We start from the raw sequence: 24,085 nt of genomic DNA on the forward strand, positions 1-24,085 counted from the left end.
CTCCATCTTTTATGTATGTAAAACATGTCATGTCAAGTAGATGTAAATGTATTCAGATGACGTTCAGGACCAAATGGCCTTCACCTTGAGAATCTGTGCCCCTTTTTAATGCATTCCACGAGAACAAATGTCTTGTGAAGGAATGCAGTCACACACATCCTTTACTCCTGGGAAGGAGTCCCAGTCCCTTTGAGAGCAGTCACATGACGCAAAGGTCTTATTAATGCTGTTAAATACTGTCTGTGGAGTAGGAATGTCTATCTGTGTGTATCTGTATATAATTATGTCTACACATCTACTAATGAAAAGTCATTTGCACTGCTCATTTCTTTAGCAAAAACAGAGAAAATTAGCATAACTTTCTGAAATGTGTTAACAGTGAACATTATTGAATGTTCCTGAAAAACTCAACCTAAATGTTCCTAATTAAAAGAAATGACACCACTGGGCAGCCTATTACATACACTGCTATACCCAAGGACTCTGTAGTGGTCCAACTCAACTGTGCATCCTGTTCCTGAGAACATCAGCTTAACTTTAAAAAGTTATGTTAAGCCAAAACGCACAAATTAACCAGACTGTTTTGTTAATAAATGTGTTCAAAAGACTGGATCATAAATGAGGAGGTCAGTAAAGCAAGGCAGCTGGTATAGTGTAGTGTTGTGTTAGTTGTAGTTATATGTTTATGCTCTGTCTAATGTTTTCTGTTTTTATTTTTTTTTTAGTTATATCCAGTAAAAAAACATTTTAAAAAAATCTGACATTTCATTCCTCAACATTTATTTCTAAAGCTATTTAAATCTTACTGAAGATGGAGAGGTGAGAGTTATTGTTCAGACTAAGTAATTTCACTTCAGTTTTGTATTGAAATCAAATATTATACAGTACAGGGCAAAAGGCTTGAGCCACTGCTTATGTCTTTTTTCTTTTCCAGGAAAATGGGAAAATGGTGCAATGATTTATTGAAACATGTGCAAATTGTACGGTATGCAATATAAAATTCTAATGAGATGGAAAATCGATATTTGGTATGAACACCTTTATGCTTTAACACAGTGTATAATGTTATAAAATTGTATGTTATAGAGAGAAACCCATCAATTTCCTGTAAGTAAGCACTTGGTGACACATGACAAGGCAAACATAAATATCCCTATTTACAGTAATTTTATGGTGAATCATTTTAAGCTAACCTTCTACCCACTCACATATATGCAATTGTGGCAAGGCTTGCAGTTTTGCAGGGTAGATAAGACATGCTGCGAGTAAAAGTGTGCCACAATGTTACACCCAATCTACATGCACTCCTGCACAACCTTACACTCACTTTACAGCATAACACTGCAATATATTCACTCTGATACAAAAACACCCAGAAGCAGTACTAAGTCATTTGCTACTTGGTTGCTTTTGCCCCAATTTGGTTTAAACATAGTTCACTAGATGTTTTGTAAGGAAGGGAGTGTTTGCCAGATCAGTGATTTTTGGGACTGCTGGCTGATCGTGGCATTTTGCCTTTTAATTTGTAATCAGTATCATGCACACACACACACACACTTTTCTTTACTTTAGTAAAATGCTTGAGCTTGAATCCAACACATATTTTGTGATTCAGTCAGTGTAATAATTACATTAAGTCAAAATCTATAGATATAGTACATGCACACACATAGTATACATGTAGCATTTTTGCAGGCAGCTCAGCTTTGGTCATGGCTGTGCAGCGTGTAAGTGGATTGATTACACCCTCAATGGGGTTCCAGTGGCTGACTGATGCTCAAATTAATAGATCCTCTGAACATAGTATACAAAAGCAGAACAATGACATGTGAATCATTCAGCAGGAGCAACTGTAAGGCCCAGATAATCCAACGCAGCCTCTCCCTGAACTCACAAAACTGTTATAAAAAAGGGCATCTTTGCAGTGCTGTCGGTCCACAAGCAGGACAGTCATTGTGATCTCCACACTACTGGATGAGTTAAACATTATTTATATAGCAGCTGTCATTTCACCAGATGCACAGGTTAGTCCAGATCAAAGCACTTCACAGGTTATTGACAAACTAGTAATTAAAGCGTGAAACCAATCTAATAAAAGAATTAAAGAAAATAAGAGCGCAAGAATAATTCATTTTATTTTCATTTAATTTCACAGAACTTTATTAATCCTGAAAGAAATTCATGCTCAGCTGCTCCCACACACAATAAAACAATCCCTCAATAAAAAAAAATCATAAAGTGAATATAAAAATAACTGAAAATGTGAATTAAAGGATTTTAAGGTAAAAAAATAAGAAATATATAACCAGAAATAATTAATAATAACAATAATTCTAATAATTCTAATATATATTCTAATATATATATATATATATATATATATATATATATATATATATATATATATATATGTATATATATATATATATATATATATATATATATATATATACACATATATATATGAGGTAAGTAATTTCTATAAACCACACTAAAAAGCCGGCATAAAGAGGTACTTTTTGTTTTTTAAAGACTTCCAGCTGCTCTCAGATCCTCTGGCACACTGGCTTGGGGCAAAAAAAAATACGCTAAAAGCTGTCTCGCTGAAGGTTTTTCTTCTGCACTTTGGAACAACTGAAGGACTTGTGCCAGAGGACATTGAGAGTCATACTGCTTCAGACTAAGTATATGAGCCATAAATACTGAAGCAATTCCACAAATTTCTTTGAACCAAGTTAAAGAATTTTAAAATAAATACAGAAACTGACAGTCAACCAAAGTAAGGTCTTAAAGTGTTCTGTCTTTAAACACTTGACTGCAGAGTTTCTGAATCACCTGCAGTCAAGTTATAACAGCATTTGGGTTTAGCAGAACATTCCAGTCCTGTTTGATATACACACATCCATAAGTTTCTCTGTGGCACTTAGAAAATATTTATGAGCTAATAAAAGGAAGATTAGGAAAGAGACCCTACATAAGATCTAAGTTATAGATTTTTGTTTCCTGCTTGTTGGCTCGGGGCAAGTCCAGGAGAATGAAATTTTTTGACTTGTTTCACTCTCTGAACTTAAGAACCTATAAATAAACATTTATTTTGGTTCACTTTTATCCAACTTGAGCTTTAATGAGTTTGATGATATCTGGACAAAAATATATAAAACACAATTTGAAATGCAACCAATTGGTCGTCATCAGATGCAGGGGTAATAAACCTTCTGTGTAAACCTGTGCGTGTAACTGATGCATCTTTAGGCTTAATGGAAGAAAAAACTAAACAGAAAGACATAATCATCCTTGGCTTGTAATCTTAACAGTGCAATTCAACATTTATTAAGGACATAAAAGTTTGATTAAAAAAGTTGGCTTTTGTATTTCCCAGCAATTTCTGAATCTCTCATAAAAGTGTAGTTTTTGTAGACCATCTGCCATACAGAGAGTATCAAAGGTGTTTTTTTGAAAGGAGAGAAATGGATATGGTTATCTCTCTGCTGTCTATTACCTTTCTGTTTCTCTTACTGTGATGATTTTACCACCCTCCCAACTTGCCAAACTAATAGGCATCACATGAGCTTCCCTTCCACTCGCGCTCACAGCATGTCTCTGCAGAATGCATTTCAGGCTGCATTTTTCAGCTGCTTTCTTCACGAGTATATGACAGAACAGATGCTTCCCTATTTCTGCCCAGCTGCCTATAAAGACATCGTAATAGTTCACGTTTTACTTGCTCTAAACACTAACCTAAAGTGTACTTTTAGCTCTCCGGGCTTTTCTTCACCATGTGTTTTACAAATACAGTACAATTATTGTGTTGTGTGTTTTGAGCTCTGCCAAACACAACTGATCTGCAGCTCAGTAATATGCCTCCAGCTATACATCCAGCTTTTCCACTAACCTGCTGCTTATGTGATGCGTTGAGTATCGACTGAAAACTCTTAACTTTATTGTACCGTTAATAATGAGTTTTGACACCTCAGTATATATCAATAAAAAGGTGTTTTGACAACCATTAGAAGGGTCCAGGTTTTTCCAAGAGCAGCTACATAAGAAGAAACCACCCTCACTAACTTCTGATGATGCACACCCAGGTATTTGTTCTGTAAGCAGGCTTGAAATGTGATAGAAACCGTTCACTTTTCTAAGGAAATATTTGAAACTCAGATTTTCTTTTCTAGCCATATGCAAACTGCACAAAAACCACTCACTTGATAAAGATAGAAAGATAGAAAGCTGTGGTACATCTCTCCTTAAAGATCTGTCTGTATGCGAACTCTGTAGAACCACAAACTATTACAATTACTATTTACCAAGTGCACTAAGTATAATGTGGTATTACAGTGATTATTCAGCACCCATAGAATTAGGTAGTATCCAACACCCACGGGAGTAGTCAGATCACACAACAAGCTTGTCGTCATATCCGAAGCAGTAGCGAGTTAATCCTGAGTCTTTGCACTGGTCTGAAAGGGGCAAGTGTGGAAGAGAAAGACAAAGAACAATTGTGAGTCTATATGGCTCTCTGCCAGAAGGCCTTTGCTTTGATTTTTGACTCTGTGGCAGAGACACCCAAGTAGAAAAGATCTAGACCGCAGGTGACTGGCTGTGTGTGTGTGTGTAGTGAAGAGGTCTAGTGAAGAGAAACAGGAAGACCAAAGAAAGGCTGTGTCTTATTTTGTTTTACCTTATTTTCAGCATGTTGGTTTATTTATGTGGACAGTTTGTGCTTCAGTCATTTTCTTGTTGGCTCTCCTTTGTTTATTGCACTTAATGTTTTTTATACTGTATGAAGAGGACCTAAAGTACACACTTTTTCAAGACATTTTTGCCACGCTGGAATGAAGACAAGGTAGTTTAGGGGTAAAGTTAATTGGTGACTAATATGCACCTTTTGAGTTAGATGTAAATTGCTCTCACATGAAATTTATTGCATACACTCACCAGCCACTTCCTTTAGTTGCGTCTTGTTTGTACTGGGTTGGATACCCTTTTGCTTTCAGACCTGTTTTAAATCTTCATGACATAGATTCAACAATCTGCTGGGAGGACGCCTTAGCGTGGACTCAACTCAAAAGTGGACTTTCTGGTCCACGTTGAGATGATGGCATCTCACTGTTGCTGCAGATGTGAGATATGTAGAAGCCATTAGAATGCAGTGAACTCATTATCATGTTCAAGAGACCAGTTTAAAGTTTTTTGGGCCTTATAGCATGGCACCTCATAATGCTAGAAGTAGCCATCAGAAAGGTACAGTTTGGCCATAAAGGGATGCATGTGGTCAGCAACAACACTCAGGCTGACTGTGGTGTTTGAACAAAGCTCAGTTGGTACTAAGAAGAAGTATGCTGACAAAATATCCCCCATACCCTCAGGCCACCAGCATCTGTGTGATCTATACAAGGCAGGGTGGATCCCTGGTTTCATGTTTCCTGTTTCCATTTCCTGTTCTTAACTGACAGGAGTGGCACTCGTGTGGTTTTCTGCTACTGTGGGCCCTTCTTCACTTGTGCATTCCGATTCTGCATACCTTGGTTGTTGCAAGTGATCTTTGAGTGATCCTTGACTTCCTATCAGGTCAAAGCAGTCTGGCCATTATCTCTGACCTCTGATCAACATGGCAGTTTTGCTCAGAGAACATCTGCTCACTGGATATTTTTTCTTTCTCACACCCTTGTCTGTAAACCCTAGAGATGGAGGTGTGGGAAAATCCCAGTAGATCAGCAGTTTCTGAAACACTCAGGCCAGCCTATCTTGCACTAACAGCCATACCATGTTCAAAGTCACTTAAATCATCATTCTTGCCATTCCAAACCTGAGTTTGAACTTCAGCAGGTTATTTTGACCATATCTATATGTCTACATGCATTAAAATGCTGGCATTGGCTGATTAGCTATTAGCATTAATGAGCAGTTGAACAGGTGTAGCTAATGAAGGTGTAGCTAATGAAGTTTGCTTATGCACTGTCAATGCACTTAGTGCATTGACAGACGTCAAGCTCTATGTCACTTTTTAACGTGTCTTGGTGAAGAACAAGAGTTAGGTAGGTGGGGGATCCTTAATATATATCACTGCAGCGTAGTTGCATGAAAGGATTCACCTCAGACTTCCCAAATTTATCTTTATTGTAACTCACACTGCTGTTAGTGCTTTACAACCCACAGGCTTTTTAAAATGTCATTATTCTGGACAGAATAACTGGACAGAATTAATCTCTGCCTTTGAAATAAAATGAGGGTCAGGCCTGTCTGCTGGGTGGTTTTCTGGGGGACTTATTTCCTATAAGACTTAGAGACATTTGGGATTGGTCAACATCTGTCCAGCAGATGAATTAGGAAGCCTTTCAGGCTCCCTGTCCTAGTGCATGTAGCACTCTGCAGTAATAGTAGAGCTGGTAAACTCTGAGAGAAACTGTAGCATAACCATAAATAACTGCAAAATGGCTCTCACTCTGTGCTGGGATAAAACAAGGGCACTTAAATAAGGGACATACATAAAATGCTTTGATTTCTTATTTATGCATTTTTTTTCTCTTGTTGATCTTGGTTGATGATAAATATCTCACACCTGTGACTTTAGTGACATGAACACATGACAGGACATAGCGCTGAGCCAGCCATAGAGTGGTGTTTCTTGCTTTCATGGCACCAACCAGAAGAGATTTAAGGCTGAAGCACAAAAAAGAGTTTATATTAAACTGCCAACTACATATTTTTTACTTATTATTGCTGTTCTGTATCATTAATCTTTTTATCATCAGTGTCATTATTTTCTTATATATTATATTAAATTCTCTATCAGATGAACATTAAAACCACCTGCCTTATGAAGTCTAGGTGAACTAACAGTGCTTTGGACAGCACATCCCACAGTAACATCCACATGAATGACAGAACCCTGGGATTCCCAGCAGGTCATTGCATTGTAATGGGAGGATGGGACTAGACACTGACTGTGTCAGTTGGGTTAATGTTGTGTGATTGGTGTGATTACTGCACCCCCCACCCCAGCCCACTTGGCTGTCAGAGTATGTCCAAGCTTTGTATAAATAAAAGTAAAACCATCTCTGTTTCTTTAATTCGGATTAAGTATTGAGGAGGAACCACCAGCTCACAATGTTCCTCCACAGTCCTTACAAGAGATACTAAGAAAGAGTAGGAGGAAAATGAGAGCAAACGAGCGACTTAAATAGACCATGAGAGAGAGGGAGAGGGCAAGTGGGAGGGAACATGGTAGGGACAGATGGAGGGAAAGAGGAGGGGATGTAGAGAGGGATGAGACAGGGGGAAAAATGGTTTGGCTATATAGCAAATGGAAAATGAGGTACGCAGAGAGTTTGAGGCACAAACAGAGGGAGACAATTCCTTGGTTCATTATCAGCAGGGCAGTTTATCAGTTTAAAATTTCATGAGTAGAGAAACTTATTTCCCTCGTTCCTCTGTTTCTCGCTGTACTGAAAGCTATTGGTTTATGGTTTCTCCCAGAAAGAAAGAAATATACATGTAAATAATTTATGCTTAAAATTCATCCAGATGAAACCATTAGCAGAGTTTTGTCAGACTTGAACTTTTACCATTGTTATTGCGTGAGCCGCAGAAGACGATTCGGAAACCCGTGATTGTGTGTTTGGCCAGTGTCAGCAGGGTCTTTGCCTGTTAAATGAAGATGAATGTTTTGCAATCAGCTCGGCTCGCTGGAGTATGAAGAGCTGTTTTCTGATCCTCAGGGTATGCAGCATAGCACCTCTGAAGATGCAAGAATCCTGCCTGTTCCTCTTTAATTTCACATATCAATCTTCAATTTGCCAACACGACATCTCGCTCCTTCTGGCTTCCATTTGCTTCACGCACGCTTCCTCTTTCCTGCCGCCTTTTCTCTCAATCCCTGCCTCCACTTGTCTCCCTCTTCTTGTCATTAATGCATCTTTTCTTAGTTCCTCTATTCTTGTCAAAAGACAGCTGGAATCCACAACAGATGGGTGAATTTATGCCTTGAGTGGAAGAGCAAAAATATTGAAACTGTGTCTACCACTGTGCTAAAGTTGTTTGCTCCCAGTAAGTACTCAAGAGCGTCTTTCAGTGTATGAGGTGAGAAAAAGGAAAAGCTGCCTGTTTACTTTCGCTCACATTTACTGATGACTCTCTGTGGGATTGCTGAGATTAAAGCAGCCTTGCATTGTCTCAGAGGATATGTAGCTCAGCTTCTGAGCAGCAGTTCCCCAGCCATAGCAGGTAGCTCATATGCGCGGGGTCACCTTGGGGATGTAATTGGAGGGAGTGACGAGGGATGAGGCAGTGGGCAAAGGATGAAGGGGCAGCATGCCAGTGAGAGGCTGCTGTAAGATTAGTGATTGACAAAAAGATGCTGGGTGGAAGAGAGAGCAGAAGCTATAATCATCGTTCATCTACCACATTATCTTTCATTGTAGTCCTGAAGGAATTTGACCAAGAGTCATGTGTGTGTGTGTCAGGGAGTGATTGTAGGGGAATTCTTCAACCCACTAATGATAACTACAGGGTATAATGGACAAAAAGCCAGATTGGTTGAAATTAGACACGCACCCAAACACACCCTTAACAGCTGTAGATCTAGCTGCCCTCTCTGCCTTCAGATATTCTTTCCCTTTTGTCAGTATGAGCAGTTATTTCTGTAAATCACGTTGTCAGAAGGTCACACATTTCACATACGCCATTTGACTTTTTCAAGCCTCTACACAGGAGCACAGATGAGACTAATCAGTCTCTTAAACACAAAGTCATGCACGCACACTTGGAAAGACTTTAACATGGGATCTACAGATGGCTCCCTAAATGTGTTGTCAGTGTCTATTAGAGTGCAGGCAATGAGTCTGGCATTGTGGCAAATGATGCTCAAGCCACTGGCCACACTATGAAAATGCACACAGGTGCACTGTAACTCCAGGAAGCTAATGAAATTACGCTCTGCACCAGCGACTCACTGGTATCAAGAAGATCTCAATCGATACCTTCACATCTCATTACACTTCTATTTCACCTCCGGAAAGACCCCATGATTAGATGGGCACATGACCACCACATGCACATGAGCATGCACGCACCTAAAAGCTACCCTTATTAGCAATTAGTTTTTGTTCAAATTAGCAAAGAGCCAATAAAAACAGATAATGTAAAATATCAATGTGGACTTGAATTACTTTCACTTAGCGTGAAAGCGGGAACGAGACATAGAGGGATAAAGAGGAGGGTTAGCCTACAACATTGCAGCATTGCCCAAGGGATGCAGCGGCAACAGCAGCAGCAAAGACTGCGGATTCCCGGAGCCCCACGAAATGAAGGCATTTGGGGTGGGGGTGGGGGTGTAGATGGGAAAGAAGATGTGCTGCGGGGAGGGAGGTGGGAGGAGATGGATGGCTGGTTGTAAGGGATTAGAGGAATAGCTCATCAAGCATTCAGAACACGGATTCTCTCATGCTCCCACAAGGTGCCTTTCACACATGCACACATATGAGCACGTGTGCCCACACGCTAACGCCATTACGTGTGCGCTGTTGCTATTTCTGACTTTAAAAAAAATCAAGAAAACCCACAGCATTTCTCAAATTACCCTCTCAGCTGACTTTAGCTCGCATCCATCGCACCATTTGTTCATTCTCACACATGATGTAAAATATGCAGCAAATAAAGATCTAAACTGGGCAGTGAGTAAAATATTCCCTTTAAGCCTAATCTGAAAAGTGTACGACACAGCGGAAAAAAAGACCAGAATGAACTGTGTTAGGGGAGAAAACCTGCAGTTCTTATTCATTTGAACCTCCTCCCTTTCGTGTTTTTACTCGTTCTCCTCAGTTGCCTCCTCAGCAAATCCCTTCATTCCCTCTTTCCAGTGAACAGGCTGCTTGTGGAGTTCTCTCTATAAGAGCCAAGAGAGAGGGGGACTACCGTACAGTACATGAGAGGATTTCGTCAGCTCTCCCCTTTTCCTCCACCAAGCACCTCAGCAGAAGTGTTTTTAGTGAAGCAGTTTAATCCAGCAAATAAGAGCACACACAATGTAGCTATATTACTTTCTTTATATGCTATGAGCATACATTAAGACATTTGCTCCAACAAGAATCAAATGACTCAAAACTAAAGCTGCTTTGCTTTCACAGGAACAACCTCACCTCACTCCCAGATGCTCTCGCTTTTCTGTCTCCTTGACTTTCTTCTGTGTGTGTGTGTGTCATTGTCTGGTCATTGTCTCACAGATAACAGTTTTCCGGATGGGATCGGAGGGTCATCAAGACATCGACCTTGCCATTCTCACTGCATTACTCAAAGGTGAGTATGTTGGTACGTGTGTGTGTTTGGTGTTTGTTGAAGCATGAGTCCACAGTGAGTGACTTCAATTTCACTCCTCAAATGTTGTTATTTGGCAGTTTCTTTACATGAAAGGAAGATGACTGTTTCAGAAAGCGTTCCTTCCTCATACACTGTTCCAGTTACTTGCTCAAATCACACAGGTTTCTGTGGTTACACCTCGTAGCTCTGGAATAAAACACAGAGAAATCTGTGCGTATTCTTCCATTTAGTATTTTTTGATAATAGCAAATTTTATATTATTTTATCAGTTGCTTTCGATCCAGTACAGAAGTGAGAAATGGGTAGACATTTTGTATTCGCCTTATCGTCAAGTTTGCATCCAGCAGTTATAGATGACCGACTTTTCACCTTGCTAATTTTTTTTTCTTTTTTAGTTTTTGTGATAATTCCACTGAATGCTGGTTCGGCCTACACACTTGTTATACAGAGATGATGAAATATTATTGTTAGGTGATCGTGTTCAGCTGCACGTTAACATAAATGTCTCATCAGCCAGTCACATGGCAGCAACGCAATGCTTTTAGGTGTATAGACAGAGTCAAGACGACCTGCTGAAGTTCAGCCTGAGCATCATAACAGGAAACAAAGGTTTAACATTTAAGTGACTTTGTGTCATGGTTGTTGGAAAAAGACGGGCTGGACTGAGTATTTCAGGTGAGCTGAATTTCTCTGGGTGAAAATTCCCTGTTGATCCCAGAGATCAGAGCAGAATGGACAGACTGCTTCAAGCTGATTGGAAGCCAACAATAAATCACATAATGATTATACAGCCAACGTGTACAGAAGAACACTTTAAAACGTAAGACACATCAAATCTGGTAGCAGATGGTTTTCCAGAAGCAGAAGACCAGGTGCCTGTCAGCTCAGAACATCAACAGTTACCCCAGAATTGTGTCTATAGATATGACAAACTTTGCCTGTTATGTTGAGTCTAGATTTCTGCCAAAACATTCTGATGGTAGAGTCAGAATTTGACGTAAACAGCATGAAAGCATTGAGCCTTCCTGCCTTTTATCAATGGATCAGTCTGCTGGTGCTGGTATAATAGTGTGGCGGTATTTTCTTGGCTTGCTTGGTGCCCCTTAGTACCAGCTGAGCATGGTTTAAATGGCACAAGCCACCTAAGTATTGTTGCCGAAAATGCCCATCCCTTTATGACCACATGCAGTATAAAGCATCTTCTGATGGCTGCTTTCAGCATGATGACACGTCACAAAGCTCAAATCGCCTCAAACTTTTTTCTTGAACATGACAATGAGTTCAGTGTATCCAAATGGTCTCCACAGTCACCAGATCTAAATCCAATAGAGCATCTTTGGGATCTGGTGAAACGGAAGATTCACATCATCGATGTGCAGCCAGCAAATCTGTAGCAACTATGCTATCGTGTCAATATGGACCAAAATCTCTGAGGAGTATTTCCAGCACCTTGTTGAATATATGCAATAATGAATTCAGTCAGTCCTGAAAGCAAAAGGTGGTCAGATCTAATGCTATCAAGGTGTAACTAACAAAGTGAGTGGTGAGTGTATATTTAGGTGTCTAATTGTTTAAGTAATTACTTAAACATAAGGGGGTTGCAGCTCTAGTTTCCCAACAGCTACAGTATTAAAGCCATTACAGGCAGGCTTACAGTGAGCTCAGCTTTCTCATTTTGTATGCTAATTAAAAACCTGAGATAAAAATAACACCTGTAAAATCATCAATTAGCGCAAACACAGCTGCTCATTACCTCTGTGGCCAGAGACAAGTAATTCCAGGATGACACTGCCAGTCCTCGGTAAATGCCCTGTCTTTTGTGGCATTTTCTTTGAAGAATATATTTGCATTTAAGTTGCACTTATGAAATACATTTTCATGAGGTAAAAAAGTTCTTTGTGAAAGCCATATATCATCTAAGCACAGCTCATGTTGTAAAATATCTTATATTTACACATGTACAGAACTTTGTGGCATGGCCATTCAAGGGCTGCTGTCATGGCCAAAAGATTTGGACCACGAGGAGTTTAAACTCTCTTTTAAAGGAGAAACACTGAGTACTCTGGGACTGCACGTCAGATCACCTTATAAAATATCTCATAAATTGCTCCTCAGAGACAAACTAATAGTGATTTAAAGGCTCATATCCTTGTTGTTTCCTCCTCCATTTATCACACTGCAACGCATTCTATTTAATCAGCATGACAACATGAGGACTGACACTGAAATATGCACAAAGAAACACTGAAGAACAAACCATTATGACCAGCCCTGCGTCATGTGCTGTTGGTCTTTGCTGTGACAGTAAAACACTTCACACCCACTGAGTTATGGACTACAAGACTTCTAAAGTAGCTCTGGCACTGAGAAGTTTACATTTTTAGGGTATATCCCACAACAGCCCTTTCCTGTTTAATGGTTTGTTCCTCTCCAAATCACTGTTTGTAAGTATTCATTAATACTGGCCATGAATGATTCACAAGTACTGCCATTTTTGAGATGCTCTGAACAGTTGTCTGGGCACAAAAATTTGGAACTTGGAAAAAAAATGCTCAGTCTTTTACAACTTCCCATTCTCCTAGATCCAATACATTGACTGTGAGTGGACATAATGCTTTGGTTTATGAGCGTACAGTTGTAAAAAGGCTCATATTCAAGCTGTTCTGTAACAAATTCCTGTACATTTGTTAATAATAATGAAAAATTACCAACATAAACCACACACACACACGAGTGGGAGAGAGAGGGGATCCATGGATCCATTTGCTCAATTGGTTGTTCAGCAGGTTGTATTGATTGTGGTTTCTGTTGCTTCTTCTATGCTCACAGGAGATTGCATGCATTTTCTCTTCCTGTCACACACACACACACACACACACACACACACACACATACACACACACACACACACACACACACACACACACATACACACACACACACACACACACACACACACACTAGAGACTAGAAGTACAGACATCATGCCTGCATGCCAAGGATCAGTGATTCCTGTGGGAGTGCTTAGAAATTCAACACATATGATTGGCTGTCTCAGGAATTGTTCCCTAGAGGAACATGCCAGTCCACAGACAAGGAAAAAGTGCAAAAGAGTAGCTTGCAGTGATGATGAATTTCTTTGGCCCATCCATTAATTATCTGCATTCCAAACTCTTTTTCTCCCATTCTGTTACCTTTTCTATATATACATAAGGTTATTGTGTTTAATGAGATCTGCTATTCATGTCTATTCACATTGTTAGAGAAGCTTTTGTGAATAAGTGAAGGAAGAATGTGAAATCAAAGAGCAAAAAGGCAAAATAGCAAAAAGAACATAATTAAAAAGAAATTAGAAAAATTAAGAATGAGTTAGGGGCAAAACTGTCTTATGGTCAACAGCACGGGGGCCATTTCAGATGCAATTCTCATTCTGCAGCTGCATGAATGAGATGTGTTCAAGGCTTTTAGTGTAAAATGAAATCGGTCACATCCTGCCTGAGAGCTTTTTAAAACACTGGATTAGACTCCTTCGCCAAGGAACTAAGCCACTGCCTGGGGCTCAACAAAAAAAACAAAACATCACAGTCAGGAATGCACAGAGTGGAGCGAACTGAGCAAGAATCGAAGAAAGAGAATTTAAGGGGTGAGCGCGAGCCTCTGTAAGAAAGATAGAAAGATTAAAAGAAGTGGAAGGAGACATCGCAGAGAGGAAACAACAACTACACACAGATGGTGCAAGTGTGGTGAGGTGGGAGTAATTGATGGCCTGCTGTCTGGGGTAGTCAATATCCTAAAGATTGGGTACACAAAGTCAGTTGACTTCAGTCCAACCCTGCAGGCAGAGAGAATGAAGTCACAGGCCTTTGATAAAGCAGGACCTCCTTTCCTTTTAATATATACATATATCCCCTAAAACTCCTATTAGTGGGCACTGCTTATTATCAGTAGGACTCAGTCAGAACTCACTCCATTAAGCTCTAGTGATGCAGCACAAGCCTTGAAGTCAGAGAGAGCAGGCTGTAAAGTGATGATATTGGGATTCTTAATACAAATCACACCATCTTGTCAAACCGGGGATATTATTGTGCTTTAACTTACAGTTGATTTGTCAGAAGGCTAAAAAAATCAATTTCTTCCTTTGTGTTTTTCTTGTTTTCTGTTTGCACTACGCTAAAGTATTGTTGGGAACAGCAAGCTGTGATCTTGAATTACATCTCATTAGTCAGCATTTGCTGAAATGTGTTGGTACAAACAGGTACAACGACAAAAAATAATATCTCTCATGGACTGACTGTCTAGTCACTTCAAATGCTGTAAGTGCTTTTTTTTTAATGCAACCTTGAAAAACTGAGTTAATTCCAAAATATTAGACGACAGAAAACAAGAGGGGAGAGAAAAAGGAAATGACAGGAGTCCATGAATACATTCGAACCACAGTGCAATTCCATTATGATATTAATTTCAGTCACAGTCACCATTTAGAGAAAAATAGCTCAACAGATTTACACAAATCTTGTAAACAAGGTATTTTTTTCCACCCAGCATTACACTCAATTTAATCCACTCACACTCTTTTGTTATTATTATTATCATTTTAATCTTGCATTTGTATACAGTGGAGTTCTTTTACTTTGTCCTCTAGTTATGTTACTGATATGTTTTCTGGAGTATCGAAGTGAAGGATCAGAGTACTGTAAATGTTTTTGGACACAGAAATCAAAGGAAAAATGTGTAGTCCACATTTTCTGCAGGGATGAGTTAGAGTGTTAAAGAAATGCTTATATCAGTGAGCATAGACGGGTTCTTCTGTTTTACAGACGACAAGCGCAGCAAAGGCACAATACTATTCAAAAGAGCTTCAAGTAGACCAAACCTTCGTCTTGTCACAATAACATTTTGCAGTTTAGCCAAGCACTTCAGCAAAATAATTCATGAGCGTTAACCTTGGCAGTCCCACTGCAGCACTTTACAAATATACAAATTCTGCAGAGTAATAAATCAACACAATGTCCATTTAGAATAATCATAAAAAATTATTTATTTTGGTTGACTCTGACATATTAATGTTGGTATATTGATCAAAGATATAGATGTGGCAGTGAGGATATACTAGAATATATACATATATTTTTAGCTGTTTTTCTCCTAAAGAAAAACTTGTATGTGTAACAATCCATACCAGGTGCTAATGCTTCAGCCCCAGATCAGCTGAGTTTGGCTTTGGCGTGGAACAGAGTGGACATCGCACGGAGTCAGATCTTCATCTACGGACAGCAGTGGCCTGTAAGAAGCAGATACAGTATAAACCAGAATATATGTGATGTATATGTGATATATACATACTGTGTTATTACTTATATTCACAGGATGTTTGAACCTGATTTATTCGCACTGATGCGATGAAACAGGCTGTTAAAAAAAACTGTGTCTCAACTCTGAGTTTCACAGTAGTTGAATTTGAACTTAATGCTAATACTGCTCTAATAATTATAACAATAATAGCTCATGATGCTCAAAGTTGTTTACATGAGAAGAAATACTTGATACAGTTCTTGTGTATAGGATGTGATATCACTGTATACTGTGTATGTCCTAGGTTGGTTCCCTGGAGCAGGCGATGCTGGATGCCTTAGTTCTGGACAGAGTTGACTTTGTCAAGCTACTGATTGAAAATGGAGTCAGCATGCACCGTTTCCTCACTCTTTCCAGGCTGGAGGAGCTCTATAACACGGTAATGACAAGCATAAAGTGTTGAAAACACGCTTTAAAAAACAAACAAACCTCATTCTGTTACTTTTTTCTTTCTTTCAACAGCGCCATGGACCATCAAACACGCTGTACCACCTCGTCAGAGATGTCAAAAAGGTATGACCATCACTGCCGTCCCAGTAGCTCTGTTGCTGTTCAGTATGGGAATGTGGTATATTAAAGAAGACAAGTTTGACTCCATAGAGTTGCAGTTGCTTTTTTTGTGGTGTGTGTTGTTATGCTGTTTGCATCACTCCGTATATATCTACATTTTGCACTAGTTGCTGTAAACTGCAAATAGATGCCGGCCGGCTTTTCTTTTTCAGCTGGAGTTGCGGGCTGCAGTGGCTGTGTAGTGCTGTGCACGACTCTCATCCCTCTCATGATTCCTCAGTTTACTCCTTTCTTTATCAAAGGCACACACCACCACGGTAAACAAACACTACATGTATTAAATATTGTTTTATCCGCAGAACTCGGAGCAATACTGAGCAAAGTGAGACCACAATGGAAATGCTGCAAGGCTGAAGAGCTTAGTAGTCCCACAGTTTGTTTTAGTTTTAACTTGTATTTTAAATGGCCTGTAACTTGATTTCTTGAATAGTGATAGTTGAGACACAAGGTGATTCAGAGAGCTTACGGGGGGTGATAGAAAAACACATTTATAACATTTAAATAAGGGATATCAAAGTCATTTTACATTGTGGGCCACATGTCCCCACTTACGTGATCTTACGTGGGCCGACCAGTGTGAAGAAGTGTAACTACACATTTAATCTGTGAGATATTTTAATATAGGAAAAAGAAGTGTAATTTCAGCAGCACGTCTCAGTTTTTGTACATGATAAAGAAATGCTGCTTCAGTACATTAAAAAATGTGTCCGCATGACTTTGGGCTTAAATTGTAAGGAAAAAATGTGTAAAATGATAGAAAAAGCTCTGGCATGTCATTGCCTACACAGGGTTTTTTTTTCTTTTCCTCTGAAACCAGTGTAAAATCTGATTTATTTATTTTTTTTAATGTTTACTATATATTAGATAGCAAAAAAACCCCAAAAAAAACCTTCTATGGTGCCTTAAAATTGCTCATGATAAAAGGTGACAGCATATATTTTACATTCAGCACATATTATAGTTTTGAGAGATGATAGAGAGGTCAACAACCATTACCATTAGCATGGAGACATGCTCATTAATTATAGTGTTACTAATTGCAGTGACGCCACATGCGCCTCTGAAAGTATCTGTAATCTCCCCTCCTTTACTTCTTCCCCTATCTTTGCACAAACTTCGATCTCATGCTGGTGTAGAAAGCAGGAACACGCAGCGTACAGTAACTGCCATCTCACTGCACCATTTCACCAATGTGCAAAACATACACTGTAGTGCATGGCATAACGTTACCATCTCCTTTCTGCAGAGCTGTGTGTAATTGCAATAGTGTTGCTGAGTGTTTGTGTGTCACTGTTCTATCATGGTATGGTGCTAATTAGATTTAAATTTAGATCTTCATGTCATAGCTGCTTCCTTTCTTTCTCATTGGTCTTTGAAGACTATTAGGCTTTACCGCTGGCATTTAATGGCTATTAATTAGATTTAAATTGCAGGTATTTTGCTAATATCAGCGCTATGGGTGAATGCAGGCTGTATTCAAGTTCAGTCTGCAGATCAAGAAAAGGGATCGTCATAGAAATGGGTTTCTGTACTACACCTAGTAAATAATCAAATGAATAGCAGAGTAAATGAACATTGTAGCTTTATGTACAGTTTGTGGCTTTAGTGTTGCTTTTCAAACAGAGGTTGGGAAGGCATCCTAATGTAGTAGCAGTGTGCTTTTTACCCTCAGTTTGCTTTGCTATTTACAAACTGAGAGCTCAGGCGATAGCTAAGAAGGGTAAGAAATGTGGATCCAGTACACAGCACAGTATATATTTCACCAATGTCTTTACAATTATCATCAGAGAGGTTCACATAGTTTGACAAAAGGTACCTTTGTCAAAGCACCTGGTTTAAACTATAGCCGTAAATGTTAGAGGCAAATTTCAGTTAATCATTAGTATGTCCGCTATGACTCAAAGCTAACTACACAAGAATATTAAGAACTGTTCTGTAAGAGCTCATAGTGTATTCATAGAAGCTATTAGCTTGACCTTTAACACCAATTACAGGAGGGATCAACAGCTACTTGCTGGTACATGTGTATATACTGCACATTCATTTATTAGTGTAAGAGAGTGGAGAACAATTATTATTGAAGTTATTTTTTTTTAAAAAGTACATGCCATGACTTTTCCAACATCATTGATCCTCTTTGAAAATTTGTCTTCAGGTAAAGGTGATAAAGTCAAACAAACAACATGCTAGTGCATCTCAAAAACTTATCATAGTGTGAAAAAGTTCCCTTTTTGTTTTTATTTTCCTATTATGGCTTATAGCTCGTGAAAATACTAATTAAAATATTTAATTTCAGATTTGAGCAAATCACTATTCAAACAGTATAAATACAGTATAAATATTTGTGAGAGCAACCACAATCACAGAGACGCCTGCTGACTTAGCAGTTGTCCAGATAACTTTCCACAAGGAGGGTAAGCCTCAGAAAAGGCTGCCTGTTTGCAGAGTGCTGTAGCAAAGCACATTAATGAAGAGTTGCCTGGAAAGGAAAAGTTAACAAAAACAGAAATGAGAAGACTGTCAAGAAAAGTCAGTTTAGCAACTTGGGAAAGCTTCACAAGGACTGGACAAAGGCTGGTATCAGTGCATCAAGAGCACCACGCACAGATGTTTTTAGGAAAAGGTTTTCAACTGTTACATTTCTAATATCAACCCACTCCTGAACAAGAGACAATATTAGAAGTCTCTTACCTGGCCCAAGGAGAAAAAAAGAACTGGATGGTTGCTCAGAAGTGCAAAGTTCTTTTTTTTTTTTAGATGAAAGTAAATTTTGTATTAGATTTAGAAATCAAGGTCAAGGAGTCTGAAGAGAGGCACAGAATCCAAGCTGTCTGAAGTCCAGTGTGAAGTTTCTGCAGTCTGTGATGATTTGGGATCATCTGCAGTTGTTGGTTGTCGTCGGTGGATTGTGTTTTATCAAGTCCAAAGTCAACACAGCCATCTACCAGGAGATTTTAGAGCATTTCATGCTTCCATCTTCATGGAAATGCTTATTACTTTTCATTTTCCAGCAGCACTTAGCATCTGACTTGAAATAATTTACTTTACATTTAAATTAAAGTTTACCTGTTTGAATTAAATTACAATGAAAAATACGTTTTTCACAATACTCTCATTTTTTGAGATGCATTAGCAGAGTCCAGTCCAGAGTCCTGTAAATACCTACAAGTCTAACAAGGGACATAAAAAGGTCTCTAAATTGTTTGAATTAAATCGTTCAACTGGGCAGCCTCAGTAAATTTAGGCAGTGAGCAGTCTCAGTTAACTGCCTCCAAATATTTTGTCACATGAACTGTGACAGAAGAAGAATGGGGCTGAATTCTTCCACAGCAATGTGAAAGACTGATGAACTCATTTAGAAAACTATTACTTGAACTTAAGCAGTTCTACAAGATTCAGAATCATGGGGTGCATTTAGTTTTTCACAGGTTTGTATAGGTAAAAGATTTTTGGAGTAATGTTCTCTGGTCTCAGATTTGAATTGCATCAAAAAAAAAAAAATTGTGGGAGAAATTTGAAACGGTGACTGCAAGAAAACGGAAAGATTTATGCCTTTAAATTTACAAATTCCCTTGAGCACACAGAGGTTAATCCTATTTAAGTCTTTTGTGTTGGGTTTTTTGTACTTACTTTTACCACAGAAGAATATCAAGTAATTGTTAGCAATTAAATGTTAGAAAAGATAAAGAAACCACATTTTAGACTCAAATGCTTTCTCATTTACAAGTGCTAAAAAAGTCAACAGTTTCTAGTGGATATACTTATTTTCATCCATGAAACAGTGATGAGTAGCACACAGTGGATTTCTAGGATACCACATCTGATTGAAGAACAGTCACGACAGGTAACTGGTGTCTCAAAGGAGCAGTGGCTGCCAGGGTAATTGCTGCAGGGTTGATGTTGAGGGCATGAGGAGGAGTAGCGAGTGTCGACATGGTTATAGTCCACATGTGAAGGTGCTTCTGTTTCAATAGTGAGTCTCACCTTCCATGTTAATAGCTGTCCGTCTTTCTTTCCACTCTCTTCCAGGCTAATGAGTCATTTATACTTTCCTTCTCCTTTCTTCTCCTCGAGACTGCATTGAACCTCACTGTGAAGATCTCATTATATGCCTAAATGCAAATTATGACAAATCATTCACTTTTTTTTTTTTACATGCTTTGTAATTGTCCTCAGAAATTACACTCTCTAATTCACGCGGCACCTGAGATTTAATTCTCTCCTCATTTTCAGCTCCTTTATTGAATATAAAAGACTTGCACTTTGGGGCTTTATCGTGTCACATGTAGAAAGAGTAATAGGATCCCTGAAACTGTGATCCTTTTTTTAAAAAAAAACAACCATTTTTTCATTTTTTTTGCTTACAGTATTGATAAAACTGTTTCATGTTTCTACATGGAAAACAAGACCCATGTAAATATCAAAAGCCAAACAGAACAACAGTCTGGTTGAGACAACAATTTATTAAAGAGACTGGAAGAGAGATCTTGCCCGAGAGTTTCTGTGTATCTCATTTCTCCTGCTCTTGCTGATCATGCCGTTTATTCACTGACATTATGTGTTCTTTCCAAGCAAGAGTATCCAGGGTTCAGTTGGATCTACTTCAAGGTGAATCAGATAATCAAGTTTTCTTTCATAGCCAAAAACAGTTTGATATGGATTTTGTGCAGTGAGTGTATATGGCTGTGTGATTTTGTTTTGTACTCTTGTTTCCCTTCGTGTTAATCAGTCGGTGTGGGTCGTTGCCTGTTAACCCTGTTTGGTTTTTAGGGAAACCTGCCCCCGGACTACCGGATCAGCCTCATTGACATTGGACTGGTCATTGAATACCTCATGGGCGGGGCATATCGGTGTAACTACACCAGGAAGAGGTTCCGAACTCTATACCATAACCTCTTCGGACCCAAGAGGGTGAGTGAATGAGTCTCACCTGAATTATCCTCTTAGTGTTTAATCAATTTCAGATCTACTGTCATTAATCCAAGGAGCAGCACCAGCTAAATGAGCCTCATTATCAAAGGATGAGAGGATAATAACAGCAAATTGCAGTATATTTCTTATACTAACATAGTTATCAGAGAGTCTAAAGGTCAGCTGCGCTTTGCGGATGGTAATTAATTAACTTTTGGATGCAAGTTTTGATGATTTTAACCTGACAAATGGCAGAAAAGGAGATCTGCAGTGGGACGTCAGTGAGACACGTGACTTTTTTTGGACAAAAAGATGGGAGCGGTTTTTAGTAATTTTGTTTTTTATCAATACCAATTCCAGAAAAACATTAGTCTGAAAGTACAGCAGAAAAATAGGTAGGAATAAAAATGACTGAGTCCAACATTTATGCTGCACTTTTTGAATTTATCACAAAAATCCCCCCACGGTCACAGCAGAGGGACTCTTCTCCCTGAGCCTGGTTCTGCTGGAGACTTCTTTCTGTTAAAAGGGAGTTTTTCCTTCCCAGTGTCACCAAGCCTGTGATTTGGTGCTATCTAAATATATCTAAGTGCATAATTACTTATGTAAGTGTAATTGCCTGAAATTAGAAAAAGGCACCAATATGTTTAAGGGATTGATTTTGGGTTTCAACGGAGAAGAATTTAGTTAATATGCACATACTTACACAAATTTAGCTTTTATTTGTGTGTTAGGGTGCTGTTGATCAGCACAGGTTAAATATATGAGCATTGCTTCCCCTGTTATTCATTTAAACATCAAGTAAAGTAGGAACACAGCATGCCCTATCATAAGCCTAATGCAACAAATCATCTTTGTGTAGCAGTTGCTCTTCATTATGTGCCGTCATCATCATCAAACTGCACACAGTTCATTACAACCCCACCAGCAAGTTATCTTGGTGATTAGTACACACAACCAAAGTGACAAAGTGATCTCTGAAATCGTGCTTTGTTTGATGGTTGTGTTTTATACTGCTGCACATGTTGCACATTATATACATTTCACATTCTGTTTTCTCATTCTGCCTCGAAAACCTGCACACTTGTGAGGAAAATGTAAACATGCATAACTGTATAAAACACAGTACTTAATGATGCACTTTGGTATTTGCACATTCAGTCGTGTGATTGTGAGCGTTGTGTGCAAGTGTGTATGTGAACCTTTGTGCATCTGTTTATCTTACTGTACAAGACTGCATGGTAGCCACAAAGCAGCTGGAAAGGCACAGATAACGTTTGAGGTAAGAAACAGGAGAGACAGAGCAAGAAGGCAAAATGAGAGACAAAGAAAGACAGAGTCACCTCCACTTTAACTGGGATTTTCTAGATCAAGTGAATGCACAGCCACATAGTTATGTGCATGCACACATAAACACATGTTAAGGAAGAACAAAGTCTTGAAATAGATGTAGATATCAGAATCCCCACAAGAGATTTGGGTTATTTTTATCAACTCAGATGATGGCTCATGAATACATAATTCATACATGCTCTGCTTTAATGCAGATACACAGTACTGTACCAGATCTACAAATATAAATTCATTTAATACATGCAAGCAAAAAAGGATTGGATATTATTGCCATATATACAGTCTCTCAAATGAGCACAAAGTGCTATCCCTAAGTATCGGTTCCATTTTGAAGCATGCAAATAAAAGTCAGTGATTTACTCTGTTTAAAGGATCTTCATGGCCTGTAAGTCTTGTGCTTAAAAAGTGAAGTGTGCTATAAAATACATTCAACAAGGTCTCGCTGTGTGTTAATGTTTCTTTTTCATTTCTAGCCCAAGGCTCTGAAACTGCTGGGGATGGAGGTGAGTCTTGATCCAATCATGGTTGTTATTTAGTCATTCCTTCACTGTTCCTATCCCTTATCTCTCAAGCCTCCTCACTTAACTGATCTACAGTTTACTCATCTAAATAAGTGTGCTCATGTGTGCCGTGTGCCTCTCAGTCAATGAAGGGAAGCTCTAGATGTATATTTAATCTATTTTGCTGGTTAATTTTATACATTTCTGAGTCAGCTGAGGGCTTTTCACACAAACAGCCAATAAAACAAAACAAAGTCATTTTGCTTTACAGCTTTTTCTCAGATTTATGGACTTTTTAAAAAGCTGGAGACTCATGCTCCAGACAGTTTAAATGCATATATATCTTGCAGTACATTTCAAAGCAGTCCTGCTGTATTCAGCTGAATAAGCTATGGATGACCTGATCAGATTTATGTGGTGTGTGGTGTAATTTCTTAAAGCTTCACAAAGCTGAGTTCCTCAGAGGTATTTATACACATGGAACAAACATTCCTTTGTTTTTCTGTATGTTGTGAATTTATCCCCCATGTGTCGGTGTGTGTTCTCTGTTGTTTTTGCCACGCTATTACCTTTCTATCTTCACAAAGCCTATTTATCATCTAGCCAGTATGTATGTCAGAAATACTGCTGTTAAAGGGTGACAGCTGTGATCCCTGAAGGGTTTCTTTTTTAATACTTGCAATCATTTCAAGCATTGCGATAATTTCATTTCTGAATATCACTGAAATTTGCTAGCTTATACCAGATATTTGTCACTATCTGTAATTGCTGAATATTTTACTGCTCTGCAATCTTTTATGTCCAGCTGATCTCTTGCACTGAAAGTTATTTTTCAAATGGATTTAGCGGTTTTCAACAGTCTAAATGTGAAATTATGTCATTTAATGACTGACTGGCAGCAGCTATGTCTCCAGAGACAGAGAGCCAACTTGGTGAAAAGCCAATAAATTTACCTCTTGTAAGGTTTTTTGCTATTAATTGAACTGAAACTATATTATAAAGAAGTTAAATTATGTTTAAAATCTTGTGGAGATGTACATGAGCCTATACCCGCTCTGCGTTATCTAGAGTGTTTAGTATTTGGC

The 24,085-nt window shown here is 38.7% G+C and overlaps 1 protein-coding gene across 18 annotated transcripts in view; it reads left to right on the plus strand.

The window, feature by feature from the left end:
- trpm3 (transient receptor potential cation channel, subfamily M, member 3) overlaps nt 1-24,085 on the plus strand; it is a 144,181-nt gene that overhangs the window by 100,004 nt on the left and 20,092 nt on the right. For 7 of the 18 annotated variants that reach the window (XM_084947337.1, XM_084947334.1, XM_084947341.1 and 4 more), the window contains exons 9-15: nt 10,221-10,293; nt 15,497-15,597; nt 15,911-16,045; nt 16,129-16,179; nt 20,809-20,844; nt 21,007-21,147; nt 22,974-23,003. In XM_084947337.1, the coding sequence (XP_084803463.1) occupies nt 10,221-10,293; nt 15,497-15,597; nt 15,911-16,045; nt 16,129-16,179; nt 20,809-20,844; nt 21,007-21,147; nt 22,974-23,003 (567 nt within the window). The remainder of the gene's footprint in view (nt 1-10,220; nt 10,294-15,496; nt 15,598-15,910; nt 16,046-16,128; nt 16,180-20,808; nt 20,845-21,006; nt 21,148-22,973; nt 23,004-24,085) is intronic. The other 11 variants (XM_084947336.1, XM_084947338.1, XM_084947343.1 and 8 more) reach the window with 3 other exon arrangements.

Source organism: Perissodus microlepis, chromosome 12 (genome assembly GCF_051167445.1).
Source record: "Perissodus microlepis isolate ML-2025 ecotype Zambia chromosome 12, ASM5116744v1, whole genome shotgun sequence".
Taxonomy (NCBI): domain Eukaryota; kingdom Metazoa; phylum Chordata; class Actinopteri; order Cichliformes; family Cichlidae; genus Perissodus; species Perissodus microlepis.